This window comes from Chrysemys picta, unplaced genomic scaffold, assembly GCF_011386835.1.
Source record: "Chrysemys picta bellii isolate R12L10 unplaced genomic scaffold, ASM1138683v2 scaf300, whole genome shotgun sequence".
NCBI classification, from domain to species: domain Eukaryota; kingdom Metazoa; phylum Chordata; order Testudines; family Emydidae; genus Chrysemys; species Chrysemys picta.
In genome coordinates, this window is record NW_027053007.1 from 25,006 (window position 1) to 43,139 (window position 18,134).

At 56.0% G+C, this 18,134-nt stretch overlaps 1 protein-coding gene across 1 annotated transcript; it reads right to left on the reverse strand.

Moving 5' to 3' along the window:
- Positions 1-1,646: 1,646 nt before the first annotated feature.
- LOC101934485 (adhesion G protein-coupled receptor E2-like) lies at positions 1,647-15,347 on the reverse strand. Its single transcript, XM_065579441.1, has 14 exons — positions 15,246-15,347; positions 11,945-11,994; positions 11,425-11,526; positions 10,857-11,031; positions 10,365-10,481; positions 9,828-10,060; positions 9,414-9,578; positions 5,355-5,552; positions 4,576-4,811; positions 3,761-3,827; positions 2,887-2,978; positions 2,450-2,618; positions 2,230-2,337; positions 1,647-1,797 (listed from the first exon to the last, which is right to left on the reverse strand). Exons 3-14 carry the CDS (start codon positions 11,455-11,457, stop codon positions 1,759-1,761), a joined length of 1,632 nt encoding a protein of 543 aa, XP_065435513.1. The 5' UTR covers positions 11,458-11,526; positions 11,945-11,994; positions 15,246-15,347; the 3' UTR covers positions 1,647-1,758.
- Positions 15,348-18,134: the final 2,787 nt, after the last annotated feature.

Here is an 18,134-nt window from a genome sequence, read left to right on the forward strand (position 1 = left end):
AGAGTTGAATTCACATGAATGGTCTGAACTCTGGGCCTTCGCCGACCAAGGACAGCAACTGTGAGTGGGGTGCAGGGGAAGGAAAGGGCAAAGCCAGTTAGAGCAAATGGCCCAGGATAGAGGACTCTGGAGATCTGTGGTTGGCGGCCCATATCCTGATTAGGGTGACGGGCATGAGTGAGTGAGTGAGTCACACCACAAGGGGAGAAACTGAGGCAAATGACACTGCCCAATATATTCTGGGGTGTAGGAGTTTGCTCATGGATACGGCTATGATTATAACATGGAGGTCACGAATATGAGGCCTTTCCCCTCCAATTAGATCTATCCCATAATAATCCCCACCCTAGAACTGAACAGGGGCGGGGAGCTCCGTAGCCTGATGGCGGAGGAAGGCCACAGGGCCACCCCCTGGATGCTTGCGCTGGGCTCTACCTGGCTGCTCCCCGAGGGGCTCAGCCGCGTTGCTTATCTTCTTGATGCTGTGGAAGGCGGCAGCGTGGGGCGTGGTGGCGTGGATGTGGAAGGCCGTCTCCACCACCAAGTGTCACTGGCTCCCCTGTGGCTGGTGGCGGGGGACCCTCTGCAGTTGCCCAGCCACAGTGGGAAGAGGGGGGATCCCCCTGGAGCTCTCAGCTACTGTGGAGTGTGAGGGGACCCTGCGGCAGCCCAGCCCCTGGTGGGTAGTGGGGGACCCTAGACCTCCCACTTGCCGCAGGTGATGGGGAACTGGAGCTCCTTGCTGCCGCAGGGGGTAGGATCCCCCACAACTGCTCAGCTGCCGTGAGGAGCAGGGGACTTCGAAGTGGGGCAGCAGTGGTGGGGGATCCCGGAGCTCCAGCAGCAGTGGGCACTGAGCTGAACCTGGCTCCCTGTTTTGTCAATATAGTTTTAGTGAAAGTCAGGACAGGTCACAGGCTTCCGTGAATTGTTGTTTATTGCCCACGACTGGCCGTGATTTTTATTAAAAATATCTTTGCCTTACTCAGGGTCACATGCTTTCGAATTGTGGTTGTGGGGTTTCCCAGATTACTGCCAGATTCCTTTCCCCTTTTTACACAGACTCAGTGTTTGTGAGAGGGGATGTATTGCCTCTTAGAGGCACCTGGGGTGGTCTGAAATTTTCCCAGATTACTGGGTAGGGGTGTGATGGGTTCGGTCACAGAGGTCCCCTTGGGACGGTCACCTGATGTGCTGAAATTACCTCTGAGCATGTTTTCCCTGCCAGCTTGGCACTCCAGAACCCTGCCTCGTTGAGCCAGACACGCTAGCCTGCTGCAACACAGACCCAGGGTCTGGACCATTCCCCCAGAGACGCAGACTTCGTTTCTCTGGGTCCTCCATCCCTCCTTCTAAATGGAAAATACATGATTTAAGATGGATTTTGTTATCAGGTGACATGGCCACAAGTCACTGTAAGACCCCTAGTCTCCATTCCCCATGGGCTGGCCCACGCGTACACAGGGAGGCTTTCAAGTAACTAAGGCCATTCACAACTTAATGGCCTCCACTTACTATGTTTTTCCATCAGTGATACAAGTTTATATCTTATTCTCCTAAGTCCAGATATAGATATAATACATGCAAACAAATAGGATGAACACACTTAGCAGATGATAAGCTTTCTAAAGACACCAGGCAAGAGGTATTTAGCGTAAAGTATATTCCAGTTATGTCATTCATAAGCATATTTCCATAAAGCATATGGAGTGCAACATCACAGGGGGCTCCAGCCGGTTTGGTTTTGTATTGGAACCGCTACGTATTGAACTCGGCCCTGGTTGCTGCCAACTCCACCTGGCAAGAAAAGCAGAAAAATGACAATAGGTTCCAAGGCCACTGAGAGTGTAATGTGCAAACTGACTGATTGTTTCTGGAAGGCGACACACGAAGCCCCTGGATCCTGACCCATAGGGATAATGGAGCCAAGGGAAATTCTTCACGGTGCTGACTGCTCATTGGAGATGATCCGTCTGCACTGACAAGGATTCAATCCCAGGGGACAATCTGATCTATTCAGATCATTACACTGCAAGAGCCAATGCCTGCCTAGCCCACAGTGAGTGACCCCTGGAGCTCCCAGGAGAGCCAAGGGAAGGGAACACGGAGGTGCCAGGAAAGGGGAAACACGGAGGTGCTGGGTCTCATTACCTTTACAGCAGTAATGAGACCCAGCTAGAGATGACTGTTTCACAGGCTGGTACTGGAACAGAGCAGAGGACCTCTTACCGTCTTGGTGCTGGTGGTGGGGACAGCAGACATGGATAGATCGTATGTCTGAGATTTCATGCTGAACGTTCGGAATCCCTTGATCCATCTCCTGTACTCCTCTCTCACCTGGAGAGTGAGGGACAGGGTCACTGCACTATGTAACTAACTTGGAGAAGATCAGAGATGGCCACTGCGAGGCCAGTGAAGGTGCTGGGCGCTGACGGGCCGTGGGCATTACCTGGCGATTGAGGAGACAGTGCACCAGGAAGATGTAGGCTCCCTGCAGGCTGTTGATGATGGTGAATAAATACGCCATGACCGTGGCTGCTGGGCCGACTTGGAGGAGACCAAGGCTCCATGTGCAGCCCAGAATGAAGAGCTGGGCGATGGCTTTAAAGGTCAGTAACCTGGATAAAGTCAGATGGAGAGAACCCGTTACAATAAGCCTATGGAGAGTAATTGGGTCAAGAGGATCTGGACAGAGTGGGGTGGAGCTACCGTCCCTGGCTTTCCTGTGTGGGACAGGGTTACTGTCAATGTAAACACACTGGGAATTCATTCCTATGGATCCTAGATATGCTGTTCCCCTCCTGCAATCCCTCACACCCTCCCAGTGCCAAGGACCATCCAAACCAAGACATCTGACCCTCCAAGACTGTTTAGTTGCCGTCTCACCTGTGGTCTCTGAGGGTGGACACATCTGCATTGAGGGAGGAGAGACTGTTTCTCAGGATCCACAGGGTCAAGGCAAAGAACGTTATATTTATCTGTGGGATGAGTGGGAAATATTTCCTGTAAAACATCCCATCCGGGGCCGGTGACTCCAGCTGAGGCAGAGAACGATCCCAGGGGACCGAGCCGAACACTGCAGAACCGGGGACTGCTCATTTCCCATGGGAATCATATCGTCTCCTGTAATATCACCGGGCAGCTCTCGGTCCCTCCCCATGCGTGGAGCTGACAGCACAGCCAGGGCTGAGATGGATCAATGGGATCACAGAGGCCAGATGCTGCTCAGAGTTAAATATGGAGCCTCTCCAGTGGAGTCAGGAGTCATTTTGGGTTTACACTGGTGTAACTGAGAGCAGGATCTGGCTCAGAGATTCCAGATTCTGCCTCTAGAATACTTCCTGCCACTTCCAGGCTGTAAGAAATCCCCGTCCCCCCCCCCGCCCCGAAACTTCCCCAGGTGGTACGGAGGAACATGTAGGGACATTTGTTTCCCCCGCTACAAAAACCACTGAAGAGTCCAACCCTCACCCTTCCTCGTTCCTTGGGTCATTAACTAGACCAGACCAAACTCTTCTGTCTTCACTTGGCAAAACTCCTACTGACATCCATGGGAGCTGTGCCCGAGTAAAGGCTTTAGGCCTGGGGATACAGCACAGGGACTAATCCCGGGACTGACCCCAGGAGATGAGCCAAGTGGGACATAACTGTTTTTTTCCTTGTGTTTTATGGGCCACGTTCTCCTCCCTGCTTCACTGAAATCAATGGGGTGGCAGAGGTGAGAGGAGAATGGGGCCCTGTGGTTCTGGGAGGTACCCACCAGGATTATGGCACAGACTGGACCCAGGAAGCTCCAACGAAAGCCTCTCTCCAGGCTGAGCCAGCAGCTAGCGGGAGGGAGGAAGAAGAAGAAGGTGACGTTAATGGGATTCCTCTCCTTTTTCAGCCCCGGGGGCAGAGAGGGGGGGTCACAGGGCAGCTGGCTCTCAAAAGCGAGATGGATCTCAGCCTGCCTGTGACATGGCCGACTCTCTTGCGGGCAGCAGGTGAACAGCCCTCCCCATGTACCTCAGCATCTCCTGCTTTCAGCCACCACTTCCTCTTCCACCTCCTCAAATGACCCTTTCTGGTGGATGGGCGCAGTATTGCTGGAGGGCCAGACATGCAGCGGATGGACATTGGCCTCGCTGCACTGAAGGAAGTGGATCTGCCCTGATTTACACCAGCTGAGGATCTAGCCTGGGGTGTCTAGAACACGCCACGCCCTGTTTTAGTGAATCCCTCACTTTAGAGAGGGGATCCTCAGGGATCTGCACACAGGAAGAAAGTGCATTTGTTTCCTACCCACCAGCCCCACAAACCCAGCCTGGGACCTGGGAGTCAAGCTGGGATCTTTCTGGCTTGATCTTCCACATCATCAGTGGGGTGAGGAGTGTAGATGTTTGACAGGTGGGCAACTCAACTGCAGCACTCGGGGCAGCTTAGTGTGACTGGGGATGGGAAGGGTCCCGGGGGACATTCAGCTCCCAGGCAGGGTGAGCAGGGAAATCTAGGTTCAAGTCAGACCTGGGGTGAGCTGGACAAGCGCATGGGAGTCACATCCCAGCTCCCCTTCGGGATGGGCGCTGCACGTACTGTTTGGAAGTTCCATAGCCGTCAGGATTCACCGCTGCAGAAATAGCCACCACCAGGGCTGGGAATCCGTAGCCGAACGGGTACATGAATCTCTTCTTGAACCGGCTGGCGCTGGTGTAATTCACGACCTTCAGGTTCCTGACGGTGAGGAAGAGGTGCAGCCCCTCCAGGAACATCCAGCTGAAGGAGGCCATGAAGAAGTAGTGTAGGAGGCCAGCAATGACAGCACACGCCACCTGGGGGAGACAGAGAGTCCAGGGACACTGCGGTGGGGAAGGGAAATGCTGACTATGGGGGAGACCTGCCAGGGGGAGTCACACTGGGATTCTTGTTAGCACAGCTCTCCAGTTATAGCGCTCCGTGACCCAGAGATGGCAGGTTCCTCGGTCTATGGAGGGTCCTGCAGGTGCACATTGCTGATGCAGGAAGGGAGCAGAGATTAGTGGTTAGATCAGGGGAGACGGGCTCAGGGGATGCAGGTTCTGTTCCCAGCCCTGCCACAGAGTCCCTGGGTGACCACGGGGAAGTCACGTAGGAGAGGAATCGAGGCACAGGGAGACTGTGACATAGAGACAGAACTGGCTGAACTCCAGGGGTTGGGGACACTCAGACCACTGTGCCCAGTGTGAAGGGGCCTAACGGGGAGTGGAAACATCCCCCCGGAAATCCCCGCTGTGTCCTGCACAGCCCAGAATCCAGGGAGCACAAAGGGGTTCAAAGCCACACACAACAGCGCTGCTGCGAGTGGAGGAACAAAGCAGGGGAGAATCGGGCCGTACCTGATTGTTGGTGGGAGTCACCTGGGTGAGGAAGAGCAGGTCGGCCAGGAAGAGGCAGAGGCAGAGCTGCAGGTGGAGGGAGGTGCTGATGCTGCGGATGGATCGGCACAGGAGGAAGGTGAGGATGGCGAGGAAGAGGCACAGCAGGGAGAGGGTCAGTCCCACGTAGGTGATGATGTTGAAACTGAGAGTCGCTTCCTGGGGACAGGAAAGGAAAAGCCCTGGGAGCGAAGAGTCCAGGGGTTCAGGTGCCACGTCCCGTGTGTTCCCAGGGGGCATCGGGCATCACAGCCTCTCCCAGTTCAGGGGCTGCAGTGCTCTCAGAGGGGGAGCCCTTTACAAAGGGGGTCCACTGAGGCTGACTCAGGGCCCCACTGGGACCTGAAGCCAACTGGGACTAGAACCCTTTGTCCTTCCATCTTCGCTCCCGCTCCCCCATCCCTCCATTACAGATGCCAGGGAACAACATTGTCACAAGCCCACGGCTGCCTAGGCTGTCTCTATGCTGCATCCGGCAGATGCTCAGAAATGTCTGGCAGGGCAGGGATAGAGCCCAGATCCTGCTGCCTGAAAAACTCACGTCACTGACAGATGAGTTGAAGGAGAATCCCCATTAACTGTTAGCAGTATACAGGGGCGGCTCCAGGCACCAGCGCAGCCAGCGCGTGCCTGGGGCGACAAGCCAAGGGGGGCGCGTGCCGGTTGCCGTGAGGGCGGCAGTCAAGGAAAATACATAGACCCGCCCCTGGCAGTATAGCACCTCTGATGAACAACAACAGTTCTGAACACTAGAGGACGCATGTTGGTGGACAAACACAAATGTGCACTCACAACACTAGAGGCCATGTGCGCGCAGACACAGACAAACACCACTAGAGGGTGCACCCCCCTCCCACTGCAGTGGAGGGCACAGATCTTGTCTGAAGAGTATCTACATGGCTCCCTCCTGCCCAGTGAGACTCCTAACCCGGCACAGCAGCACACAGGGCTCTGGGGCACACACAGGGGCACTAGTCTGCAGGGCACATTCAAGGGATGGAGCCTCTCAGCTCCAGTGATAACGCCGCACTCCCGTCTCCGCATGTGGACATCAAAATATTTAAGGTCAAATTAAAGAAAGAGCAAAAACTGCTGCTTCCACCGCTCTGCTTTCCCTGCAGAGAGACCCAGGGCAGAGGGTGAGTTCTGCAGGCGCTGAAGGGCGACTGACGTTGGTGTTTGCCTTATGCAGGGTCCGGATCCTGACACCCCTCATTGAGTGAATAAAGCTTTTATACGAGATGTGTCCAGGACATGTACGATGGTGCTGTTGCCACAGCGCGAGGTTCATGTGGCGAAAGGGAACAGTTTCTAGTAACAGCTGGAATAGATCAAGGCTTGGGACTAAGCCCCTTTTTGTTCACATCGGTGCTGGAGGCATTGACAGAAAGCAGCCAGAGAGTGGCTCCTGGCACATGCCTTTTGCAGATGACGTAGTGCTCGTGGGGGGAGAGGAAAGAGGAAGTGAAGGAAGATGCAGAGAGACATGGAGATGCATATTGGAAAGAAACGGCATGAAAATCAGCAGAAGAAATCAGAGTATATGGTCTGTAGATTCAATGCTCTCCTCAGGAAGACAATGGGCGTGTAAGTCTGGGGACAAACAGAGCTAGGGATACCATTCCTTACCCATCCTGGCTAATAGACATTAACGGACTTAACCTCCATGAATTTATCCAGTTCTCTTTTAAATGCTGTTATAGTCCTAGTCTTCACAACCTCCTCAGGCAAGGAGTTCCACAAGTTGACTGTGCGCTGTGTGAAGAAGACCTTCCTTTTATTTGTTTGAAACCTGCTGCCCATTAATTTCATTTGGTGGTCCCTAGTTCTTGTATTATGGGAGCAAGTAACTAACTTTTTCTTATTTACTTTCTCCACATCACTCATGATTTTATATATCTCTATCATATCCCCCCTTAGTCTCCTCTTTTATTTATTTATTTATTTTTGCTGTTGTCTCTTGAGCAATTATCAATTTGTTAATTTACTGGCTTCCTACTGCTGCCTCTGACAGCCCCAATGATCGTTAGAAAAATCTCGTTTTCTCCCTGCTGTTCCTCGTAATTATGTTAAACTAGAAACCTCCACAAAGGGCCGAGATGGTCAAATTAAAATATATATAAAATCGATTGCATCCCCGCCCCTTCTGGCAATAACAAATCGAGTTAAAGACCATGAGTGTAGCTTTTGCTTAATTTAATTTCTTTTAATAGGCAGGAAAATAATAAGAATAATTTTTAAAATAAGAAGAATCCAAACCCTGGATTTATTGGAAAAAAAGAAATAAAGGAACGAAAAAAGAATAAAAAGAAATAACATAAAATTCCATATTAAAGTGGTTAGTAAAAAGAAACAAAAACCAAACAAACGTACCCAAGAGATTACTATTGCTAGTGTTAAAAAGCTTCTTTATAGATAGATAGATAGATAGATAGATAGATAGATAGATAGATAGATAGATATGTGTAGATATAAATATATATATAAACAAATTGGGATTGTGTTTTTCAGTTGTGCGTCGTCTAGTTAGCAGAGTGTTCCAGGGGTTAACAGAGAAACAAGCCGGGAGGAATGAGACAAAGTCAAAGAAAATGAAAGTGGGCACTTTAAACTGGGCTTTTACTAAAAGAACCCAAGAGGTTGAGGAGCTCCTGCCTGGGGTGTGGGAAAGAATTCTGAATCGGCACCATGGTAAAGCAGGTGCTTCACTTTAAGCATGTGCTTCTGTTCTAATGTTTGAAGTCTCCTTGTGTACTAATGATCAGTAATAATAAACAAGATTATTTCATGAATAGTGGTAAGGCCTGTGAGGATGGTGAAAGGATTCGCAAACCTGCCTGTAGTGACAGACTCCAGGAGCTCAGTTCGATTAGCAAAGAGACAGGGAAGGGGTGACTGGGTCAGTCTATAGGGACTGTGATCATGGGCTCTTGGGTCTAGCAGCCAAAGGGCTGGAAGTGAGACCGTCACACTGGAAATCGGCAGGGAGGGTAAATGAACCCGGGACAGCTTCCCCGGGGGCGTGGTGAATTCTCAGCACTGGCCCTTTCCAAATGGAGCCGGGACGTTCTGCTCTCAATGGAGCAGGAGTTAATCCAGGGAGGGCGGGGACCTGATTTCTCTTCTCCCCCGGCTCCAACATGGGCAGAACAGGCCCTCGTCCTCCCTGGATTAATTCCAACACTCCCTTCTTGCTCCCCCTGCTCTGGCCCCCACAGCCAAACCCCACCCAGCAAGTGCACCCGATGGGGGGCGGGGAAGGGCTGCAGGGCAGAAGGCTCCTGAGCTGTTGTGGGGCGTGGCCTGTGAGGATGGTGAAAGGATTCACAAACCTGCCTGTAGTGACAGACTCCAGGAGCTCAGTTCGATTAGCAAAGAGACAGGGAAGGGGTGACTGGGTCAGTCTATAGGGACTGTGATCATGGGCTCTTGGGTCTAGCAGCCAAAGGGCTGGAAGTGAGACCGTCACACTGGAAATCGGCAGGGAGGGTAAATGAACCGGGACAGCTTCCCCGGGGGCGTGGTGAATTCTCAGCACTGGCCCTTTCCAAATGGAGCCGGGACGTTCTGCTCTCAATGGAGCAGGAGTTAATCCAGGGAGGGCGGGGACCTGATTTCTCTTCTCCCCTGGCTCCAACATGGGCAGAACAGGCCCTCGTCCTCCCTGGATTAATTCCAACACTCCCTTCTTGCTCCCCCTGCTCTGGCCCCCACAGCCAAACCCCACCCAGCAAGTGCACCCGATGGGGGGCGGGGAAGGGCTGCAGGGCAGAAGGCTCCTGAGCTGTTGTGGGGCGTGGCCCGGGCCCCCCTTACCCAACATTCTGGCCAGGCACATTGGTCGCTGCTACTTGGGGAGTCTCCCTGTGCCCTTTGGGGGGTGGCTGCTTGTGTCCCTGATCAGATCCAGGGCCCCGCCAGCCAGTGGGGATCTGGAGTGACCCCCGGCTCTGCTGGGGAGGATTGAGGGGAAGAGCAGAACCAGACCAGACCAGAGGCCCCAGCAAGGGCCGCACCTACCTCCAGCTCGTAGAAGGCCATGAGCATGGCGAAGATGGTCAGGTGGTTGCACAGGCAGCGGGTGATGGTGGCGTTCAACTTCTGCAGGGTGCAGCCGTTGGTGGCCCAGCGCCTGCTGTCAGGCTCCCAGTAGGCGCAGAGGAGGCGCAGGTCGGTCTTGTTCTCCTGGGGACAGAGAGACGCTTGGTGCATGGGGGGGCAGGAGCGAGGTGGGGGGCCAGGACTCCCCAGGGGCCAAGAGGACAGGCCGGGGAGGTACGAGGGGCTGGGATGGGGGCACAGAGCATCAGTTTGTCCCTGGGTGGGACGTGGATTCACCTGCTGCCCGGAGTGGGGGCTGTTACTAGAGATGTGCCCAACTCTCCCCCCAGCGCCCCAGGCTCTCCTCCCCCCATGCCCAGCCCAGGGGCTCACCGGCACCGGGTGGCTGAAGCGGATGCTGACGGAGAGGCCGAGTGCCTGGGGGTTCGGGTCACTGATGAAGGCCGACACCACCGGAGACAGCACACGGTAGCTGGGCCGCCCGGGCTCCTGCGCCCGCTTCCCCGTCTGGCCGATCTCATCCCACTCGGGCGCCTCCACCCGCCCAGCACCGTCCAGGATGGAGCTCATCCCCTGGTATGTCAGCAGCCCGGCCAGCGTGAAGCCTGCGAGAGACAGAGGAGACGGATGAAATGGGGGGCAGAAGGGGCCCTGGGACAGACTGGTGCCAGGGGGCGCTGTGCTGCTGGGGATGCTGCCCCCCATGCCCTGGCATTGTCCCATCGCTATACACATCCCAGACTGGCACTAGGGGGCACTGGACTGCTGGGAGTGCCGGCCCCAATGCCCTGGCCGTGCTCTGTCCCCCTTCACACCCCAGCCTGGCACCAAGGGGTGCTGTGGTGCTTCTCCCAATGCATGGCCATGCCCATCGCTATACACACCCCAGCACAGGCAATGACCACATACCTTCATTTTTCTGCCCTGGGGCTCTGGCCCATTTTAATTCCATCTGCGTCTTGCTCTGCTGCAGCGTCACCGTCTCCTGGCTCTGGTTCCCAGCCTTCCTGACCGCCAGCCCCAGCTCTGCAACCACAATGCCGGCCAGGGCTCACAACAGAGACATGGAGAGGAAGCCTGTAGCCAGGCAAGGTGCTTTCCTGGCTGCAGGGAGGGATCCTAGCTACTCCAGTTCCATCCTCTCCAAGCAGGGGGCACTGTGGGGAGTGGGGCGGGAGCTCCCATCTCCCAGCAGGGGCCGCTGTGGGGAGTGGGTTGGGAGCACTGGCTGTGGGGAGGAGCTTCCATCTCCCAGCAGGGGGCGCTGTGGGGAGTGGGGCGGGAGTACTGGCTGTGGGGGGAAGCGCCCATCTCTCAGCAGGGGGCGCTGTGGGGAGTGGGGCGGGAGCGTAGGCTGTGGGTGATGAAAGCCCAACTGGTACCACGTGGCCAGGCACTGACCTGTGCCGTTGGGGGATGCGATGCTGATATTGCTGTCACGCAGGGTCAGGGCCAGCGTTCTCATCAGCTTCTCCACTGTGGCCATGAGCTCTGTCGCGCTCCGGTGTCTCTGCTCCACGCTCTCGCTCTGCTGCCCAACCAGATTTATCGGCTTCTCCAGAATGTCCAAGAAGTCCTGGCCAAGCAAACATGGGGGGTGTTGGTGTCACAGTGCCTGAGCCCCTGCCGCGCCCCCCATTCCCATATTGCTAGTCCTCCACTGCCTTCCCACAATCCCCCTGAAAGGAAAGACAAGTTCTCCTGCAATTGACATCGCTGCCTGGGTGGTCAGACTAGATGATCACAATGGTCCTGTCTAGCCTAGGAACCTAGGAGAGCTAGCTTCTTGGGCACAGAGCCCCCTGGAGAGGCAGGCACGGGAATTTCTGGGCAGTGCTGCTGTTTATTTCTCTCCTGTTCCAGGCGCTGCATCCCTATAGATCGCCCTGAGACTAGATCCGAGTAGGAGAAGCAATTCCTCCCCCTAACGGGAACAAACCCAGCAAGGCCCACAATTTTGGCTTGGCACCTGCAGCTTCTCTTCGGCGTTCTGAGAGTTCATCTGCTTCAGATCCTCCAGCGCCGCCTTCCAGAGACGTCCCTCCTGGGCCGGGAAGCTGCCCAGAAAGTTCTGCAAAACAAGGCCCACGCCTGGCTCAGGAAAAGAGATCACAGAATCGCAGCCCACCTCCCCCCGTCCCGAGAGGCTCCCTCGGCTCAGAAGCCGGGCGCCAGAGGGAGCGCGGGCAATGCCCCGTCTGGCCCCTAGGGGGTGCCCGGCGTTTGCAAGGGATGGGGGGGGACGGCGGTTGCAAGCTGAAGCGAGTTGCAGCAGCCTGATGCTGCCGATCCTGGAGGGTGAGAATCACCCCGGGGCAAAGGCCTAGGCCGTGGCTGGACTGCAGGGGCTCCAGGGACTGGCCACTGGCTCTTTGCCCAGGGGCGAGTTTGGCCCCAGAATCCTCGTGGGGTGAGATCAGTGAAAAGCAACGTGGCCCTAAAGGGGAATCGGGGTCTATCCCCCCCCCCGGGGTCTGTGCCCCACTCACCTTGGCTTTGGCAGAGTTGTCATCATCCAGCAGGGGCGGGCTGGTGAGCTCTGGGGATGGAAAGGGAGGAGGAGTGAGAGATGGGTGGGGGAAATATGGGGTCTGGCTGGGTAGGTGCATGCACCAGAGCCAGGCACAGAGCAGGACTCCCTCCCTCCAGCAGGGGGAGCAGTGACCCCCCCCACACACACACTCAGTCCCACACATGTGCACAGCCCCTTCTCCGCATCCTCTGCCCACAAGCTGGTCTCTGTGAAAGGATCCCTCCCCCCTCCCCGTCTTAGGGGGACTGAGCCGCAGTGGGGAGGGGCGGGGGCTGTGGAATCATCCCAGCCGTATCTCCCCTCAACCCTCTCCCCCCAGCTGTGCGTGGTTCTGGAGTGTGTTGGAGGGGAGGGGGGGTGAATCCAGCAGGGACCCCCGGGCTGGCCCCACAGTGGCCTCTAGGCACAGACTGCGCCCCCTGCTGCCATCTTCCCAGGGCAGAGACTCCAGCCGTGCAGCAGGAATACAGGCTCTGCTGCAGGGGGAGAGATGCCCGGCCCCTGGCAGCCCTGGAGTGACCCCTGCTCCACTCCCAGAGCCAGACCTGGGCACGCTGGTGGCTGTGGCTCTGAGACAACCGGAAACACCCCAGTGGATGGACAGGCTGGGCTGCGGGGAAGGTGTGGGCCTGGAGGCTGAGCTCCCCTGAGCCAGGGCTGAGACCCAGAGGGACCCCGTCCATGGGGGGCAGGGGGACTGGCACCGTCCCAGACCAGTTCTCAGCTCGCTGCCCCCTCGGACTAGTTAAGCTGCAAAGGGGAAGTGACTTAGGCTGCGTGCAGGGCGCTAGCTAGAAGGAAGCTCGCCTGAGAGGGGACAGTTGGGGCTTCTATACAGCCCGAGGGCTGGGCCCAGTGGTGGGGGCCTGAGTCAAGGGGGGCTAGGAGCCCCGGAGGAAGGGTTTTGCTAGCAGGGATAGGAGAGGAGGGTCTGACTTTGAAAGGCTCCCGCAGAATGGGGATCACAGTGTGACCTGGCCGGACGCCAAAGACACGGGGAAGCCAAGAATCCGGGAGCTATGATCATAGAATATCAGGGTTGGAAGGGACCTCAGGAGGTTCTAGTCCAACCCCCTGCTCAAAGCAGAACCAATTCCCAACTAAATCATCCCAGCCAGGGCTTTGTCAAGCCTGACCTTAAAAACCTCTAAGGAAGGAGATTCCACCACCTCCATAGGGAACCCATTCCAGTGCTTCACCAGCCTCCTAGTGAAAAAGTGTTTCCTAATATCCAACCTAAACCTCCCCCACTGCAACTTGAGACCATTACTCCTTGTTCTGTCATCTGCTACCACTGAGAACAGTCTAGATCCATCCTCTTTGGAACCCCCTTTCAGGTAGTTGAAAGCAGCTATCAAATCCCCACTCATTCTTCTCTTCTGCAGACTAAACAATCCCAGTTCCCTCAGCCTCTCCTCATAAATCATGTGCTCCAGCCCCCTAATCATTTTTGTTGCAATCCACTGGACTCTTTCCAATTTTCCCACATCCTTCTTGTAGTGTGGGGCTCAACACTGGACTGAAAACTCCAGATGAGGCCTCACCAATGTCGAATAGAGGGGAATGATCACGTCCCTCGATCTGCTGGCAATGCATCTACTTATACAGCCCAAAATGCCGTTAGCCTTCTTGGCAACAAGGGCACACTGCTGATTCATATCCAGCTTTTCGTCCACTGTAACCCCTAGGTCCTTTTCTGCAGAACTGCTGCCTAGCCATTCGGTCCCTAGTCTGTAGCAGTGCATGGGATTCTTCCAACTTAAGTGAAGAACTCTGCACTTGTCCTCATTGAACCTCATGAGATTTCTTTTGACCCAATCCTCTAATTTGTTTAGGTCCCTCTGTATCCTATCCCTACCCTCCAGTGTATCTACCACTCCTCCCAGTTTAGTGTCATCCACAAACTTGCTGAGAGTGCAGTCCATGATATCCTCCAGATCATTAATGAATGGAAGGGAAGAAAGGGGGCGCTGAACTGGAGCTGGTCACCTGAAGGGGGCGCCGCACTCAGAGTTACAGACCCCGGCCTGATGGGTCCCCTCCCCGTTCGGGATACCCCCAGCACCACCCCTCCCATGGAGCACTAGGAGAAGGGTGGGTGGGCTGCGCCCAGGAGAGTGCAGGGGAATTGGGGGCTGTCCCTTTAAACTAGTTTCTTTGCTCTCTGGTTGCGCTCACGGGGGTCTATGGCAGAAGCCCGCAGATCCCCGACATGCGGCCAGGCCCTGCACGGCTGGTAAACGGGTTGTTTGGAATCCAGCTGGATCCAGGGGATCCCCCTATTCCTAACACTGCTCAGTGAGCAGCGGCCCAACAACGTCCATTCCCGGACCCTGCTGTGACCCCGAGGCCTAGGGCCCCGCGGGGCAAATCCACTGAGGCCTTGGACAGATGACACTCACTTAGGGTTACCATATTTCAGCGAGCAAAAAAGAGGACGGGAGGAGCCCCGCCCTAGCCCCGCCCCTGCCCCTCCCACTTCCCGCCCCCCCCTGACCTCCCAACCCTCCCCCCGTTCCTTGTCCCCTGACTACCCCCTCCTGGGACCCCTGCCCCTAACTGCCCCCCAGGACTATCTAAGCCTCCCTGCCTCTTGTCCCCTGACTGCCCCAGCCTTTATCCACACCCCCACCCCCAGACAGACCCCTGGGACTCCCACGCCCCATCCAACCACTCCCCACCCACTGACAGCCCCCCCCAGAACTCCCAACCCATCTAAACCCCTCTGCTCCCTGTCCCCTGACTGCTCCGATCCCTCTCCGCACTCCTGCCCCCTGACAGCCCCCCCCAGAACTCCCAACCCATCTAAACCCCTCTGCTCCCTGTCCCCTGACTGCTCCGATCCCTCTCCCCACTCCTGCCCCCTGACAGCTCCCCCCCAGAACTCCCAGCCCCCTACCCCCCCCCTGCTCCTTGTCCCCTGACTGCTCCGATCTCTCTCCCCACTCCTGCCCCCTGACAGCTCCCCCCAGAACTCCCAACCCATCTAAACCCCTCTGCTCCCTGTCCCCTGACTGCTCCGATCCCTCTCTCCACTCCTGCCCCCTGACAGCTCCCCCCCAGAACTCCCAGCCCCCTACCCCCCCCCGCTCCTTGTCCCCTAACTGCCCCCTCCTAAGACCCCCCCCAACTGCCCCCCAGGACCCTACCCCCTACCTGTACCCTGACTGCCCAAAACTTTCTCCACTGCCCCCAAAAAGCCCCCCCTGTTTCTTGACCTCCACCTCCAGAACCTTCCTGCCCCCTGACCTCCTTACCCTGCTGCTCAGAACAGAGTTGGGCTCTGTGCAGCCGAGCCGGACACGTGGCTGAGCTCCCGAGCACAACAAAACCCGGTCTGGCCCTGCACAACAAAACCCGGTCTGGCCCTGCACAGTGCTGCTGGACTGGGCTGCAAGGGAGCTGCTGGCTCAGAATGCAGGGCGGATCCGGCTCCTCTAAAGCTGCTTCTGAGTCCAGCCCGGGACTTCCCTGCAGCCCTCCCAGCCACTCTCTGCTAATCCCGGACATTGTGAGAGCTTTGCAAATTCCCCCCGGACGCTATTTTTAGCACACAAAAGGAGGACATGTCCGGGGAAATCCGGACGTATGGTAACCCTACACTCACTGCCGATCTGGCCTGTGGAAGCTGAAGCCAGAAGAGACCCGCCCAGCCTGACCCCCAGCATAGCCCCAGCGAGAGTCACCAGGCAGCAGTACATGAATCCAGCCCCAAACAGAGGGGACTTTACTGCCCTCGCTGCCTCCTGGGGCCTTTCACCGCTGTGGAGAGTCTGATCTGACAGACGGGCCCCGCCCTGCCTGGGCACAGAGAGCCCTGCCGTGATCTAGCCAAACGCTGGAGGGCCGTGCACCCGCCTGGCTGCCAACGTGCCAGCTGCCGGGCAAAGGGGGGATACACGGAGGATGTCAGGGCTCCGTAGTGCAGCAGGGTCACTCACCCCGTGCAGGGAGCGGGGTTTTTGACCTAGGGACCTGGCTTGCACCTGCAGAGACGCACTCATTCTGGCCATTAAGCTCTCCCCGATATTTATCCATAACGCTTTTGCTTCACACAGAAATCCTTGTGGCTAAAATCCCCTTCGCCTGGACATCAGCAAACATGTCAATCAGCGGGGAGAGTCAAGAGCGCTCACAGATCCTTCCCTTGGGCCGTGCTCCAGCAGTTCTGTCTCAGACTCCCCTTCTCTCTCTTTCCCGTGACAGCGTTTTGCTATTTCCCGCTACGCCCCTTCCCCTCGGTCGTTATTTGCATAAAGGCAGCACCCAGCGCGCTGCACACACACTGCCATAAAGAGCTTGTGGTCTAAACGGGCAAGAGGTGGGAGAGAAAACTGTGGCAGGCAATTGCCCAAGGACACTCAGCAGTAACAGAGCTGGGACTAGAACCCAAGTCTCCGTCTCACACCCAACCTGCTAGACCTGTCTCGATCACCTTGTTTCTTCCATAGAAGGCCAAGAATGTGTCTCCCCTGCCTCACCAGGCAGATTTTACCCTCTGCTCCCCCTCACTGAGAGGAGCTCTGTGTCTCCTGGCTCACGCCTGGGAGTGCATCAAGGCTGGAAAAAATGGGGTTCCAGAAACTAATGGGCTTTTTGAGCCCAAGCTGTATTAAAGGTTGATCCAACACAGAGTCCTCGGCTCCGTCTCAGCCCAGTTTGCTTTGCAAAGACCTGACCTGCCCCCACCTCAAAGCTCTGCTACGAAAGAGCATCTTGGGCTCTGATTGCAGCTGCAGGTTTCGGGGGGATGCTGCAGCTTCTAATGACGTCCCCAAGGCCCTACGCTGGTGCCGCGGTGGAATTAAGCACCATGGCAAGAGACATGGCGACGTTCAGTCCCCGGGCTCAGTTTCCCATTTGTAAGACAGGCTGGGAGTCAGAACAGACACTGCCCAGGTGTGGCGCAGAGAAAGAGCAAGACCTCAGGGCAACCTGGTTAGTTTCCCCATCCAGGCATGGAGGTTAGTTTCAGATATCCTGGGTCAGTTCAGTGGCCGTGCATTAACAGCATCGCCAACGCCAAGCAATCAATAAAAGCCCCAAACCCTGAGCCAGGCTGCAAAAAAGGTCACAAGATTGGTTTAAAAATTACGAGATTTAAAAAAAAAATCCATTTTGGGGTTCGTTTTGTTTGACTCTGGTTTGGGAGCTGTGGGTCACCCCACTATAATGTTTGGCAGTTTTTCCTCTGCCATGTGGGCCAGGCCCTAATTTTGATTTTAGCCAAAAGCAGAATCACGGGACTCTGGGAGGTGAGGCTTTAAGGAAACGCCACGCATTAGCAACACTGCAGAAAAGCCAGAAACATCATGCCTTTGTCACGACTGTTTCCAGCTCCCGTTGTACCTATGCTCATCTTAGACGTATCCTTTTGACTCTTCCCAAATCCCCCACTGCATTTACACATGTAACTCCCTGGCATGTTGATGCAGTTCCCGTGGGGCTCACAGATTGTGGCGTTTCGCTGGCACTCGTCAATGTCTGCAAGGAGGGAGAAAGAACTAGGTCAGGCTGATCGAGGAGCTGTACCTTGGGCACTGGGGTGATGCTGCTGGGGGATAATCCAGGCGTCCGACATGCACTGTGCTCTGGGGAACGGGGCTGGTTAGAGCCAGGAGTTCAGTTACTGGGTCAGCGACCGGGAGCGAGTTGGCTATTGTCCGGAATGAGCCGCTCCAGCTGGGAAGGGAAAAGCAGCCCTGCCAGGACACGCGCCGGCTGCTTGCTAAAGCTACCAAGGGGATCTGGCGATGCCCAGTGCCGCAATATCAGTGCAGACGGCAATGCCTGAATGAGCCGTCCGCCCCTGGAAGGGACAAATGGGGAGCTGCTTTGGAGGAAGGGGATAGAGAATAACATGAGAGCTAGTCTAATGCCTGGATATCAGTCAATGGGGTGACCTCCTCTGCAACCCATGAGCTGCCCTGGGCACCCCCTTGCACACAGGACAGTGCAGAACCAGAGGGGTTCAGAGACAGGCAATGAGAATGATCAGGGGCCTGGAAAAACCCTCTATGGAGAGAGACTGAAAAGACTGGGACTGGCACCTTAGAGTGAACATAAGCGGGGATGTGATAAGAGTCTATAAATGATTGACAGGGATAGAGAAGGGAGATGGGGAGCTTCTGTTCTCCCCACCTCAT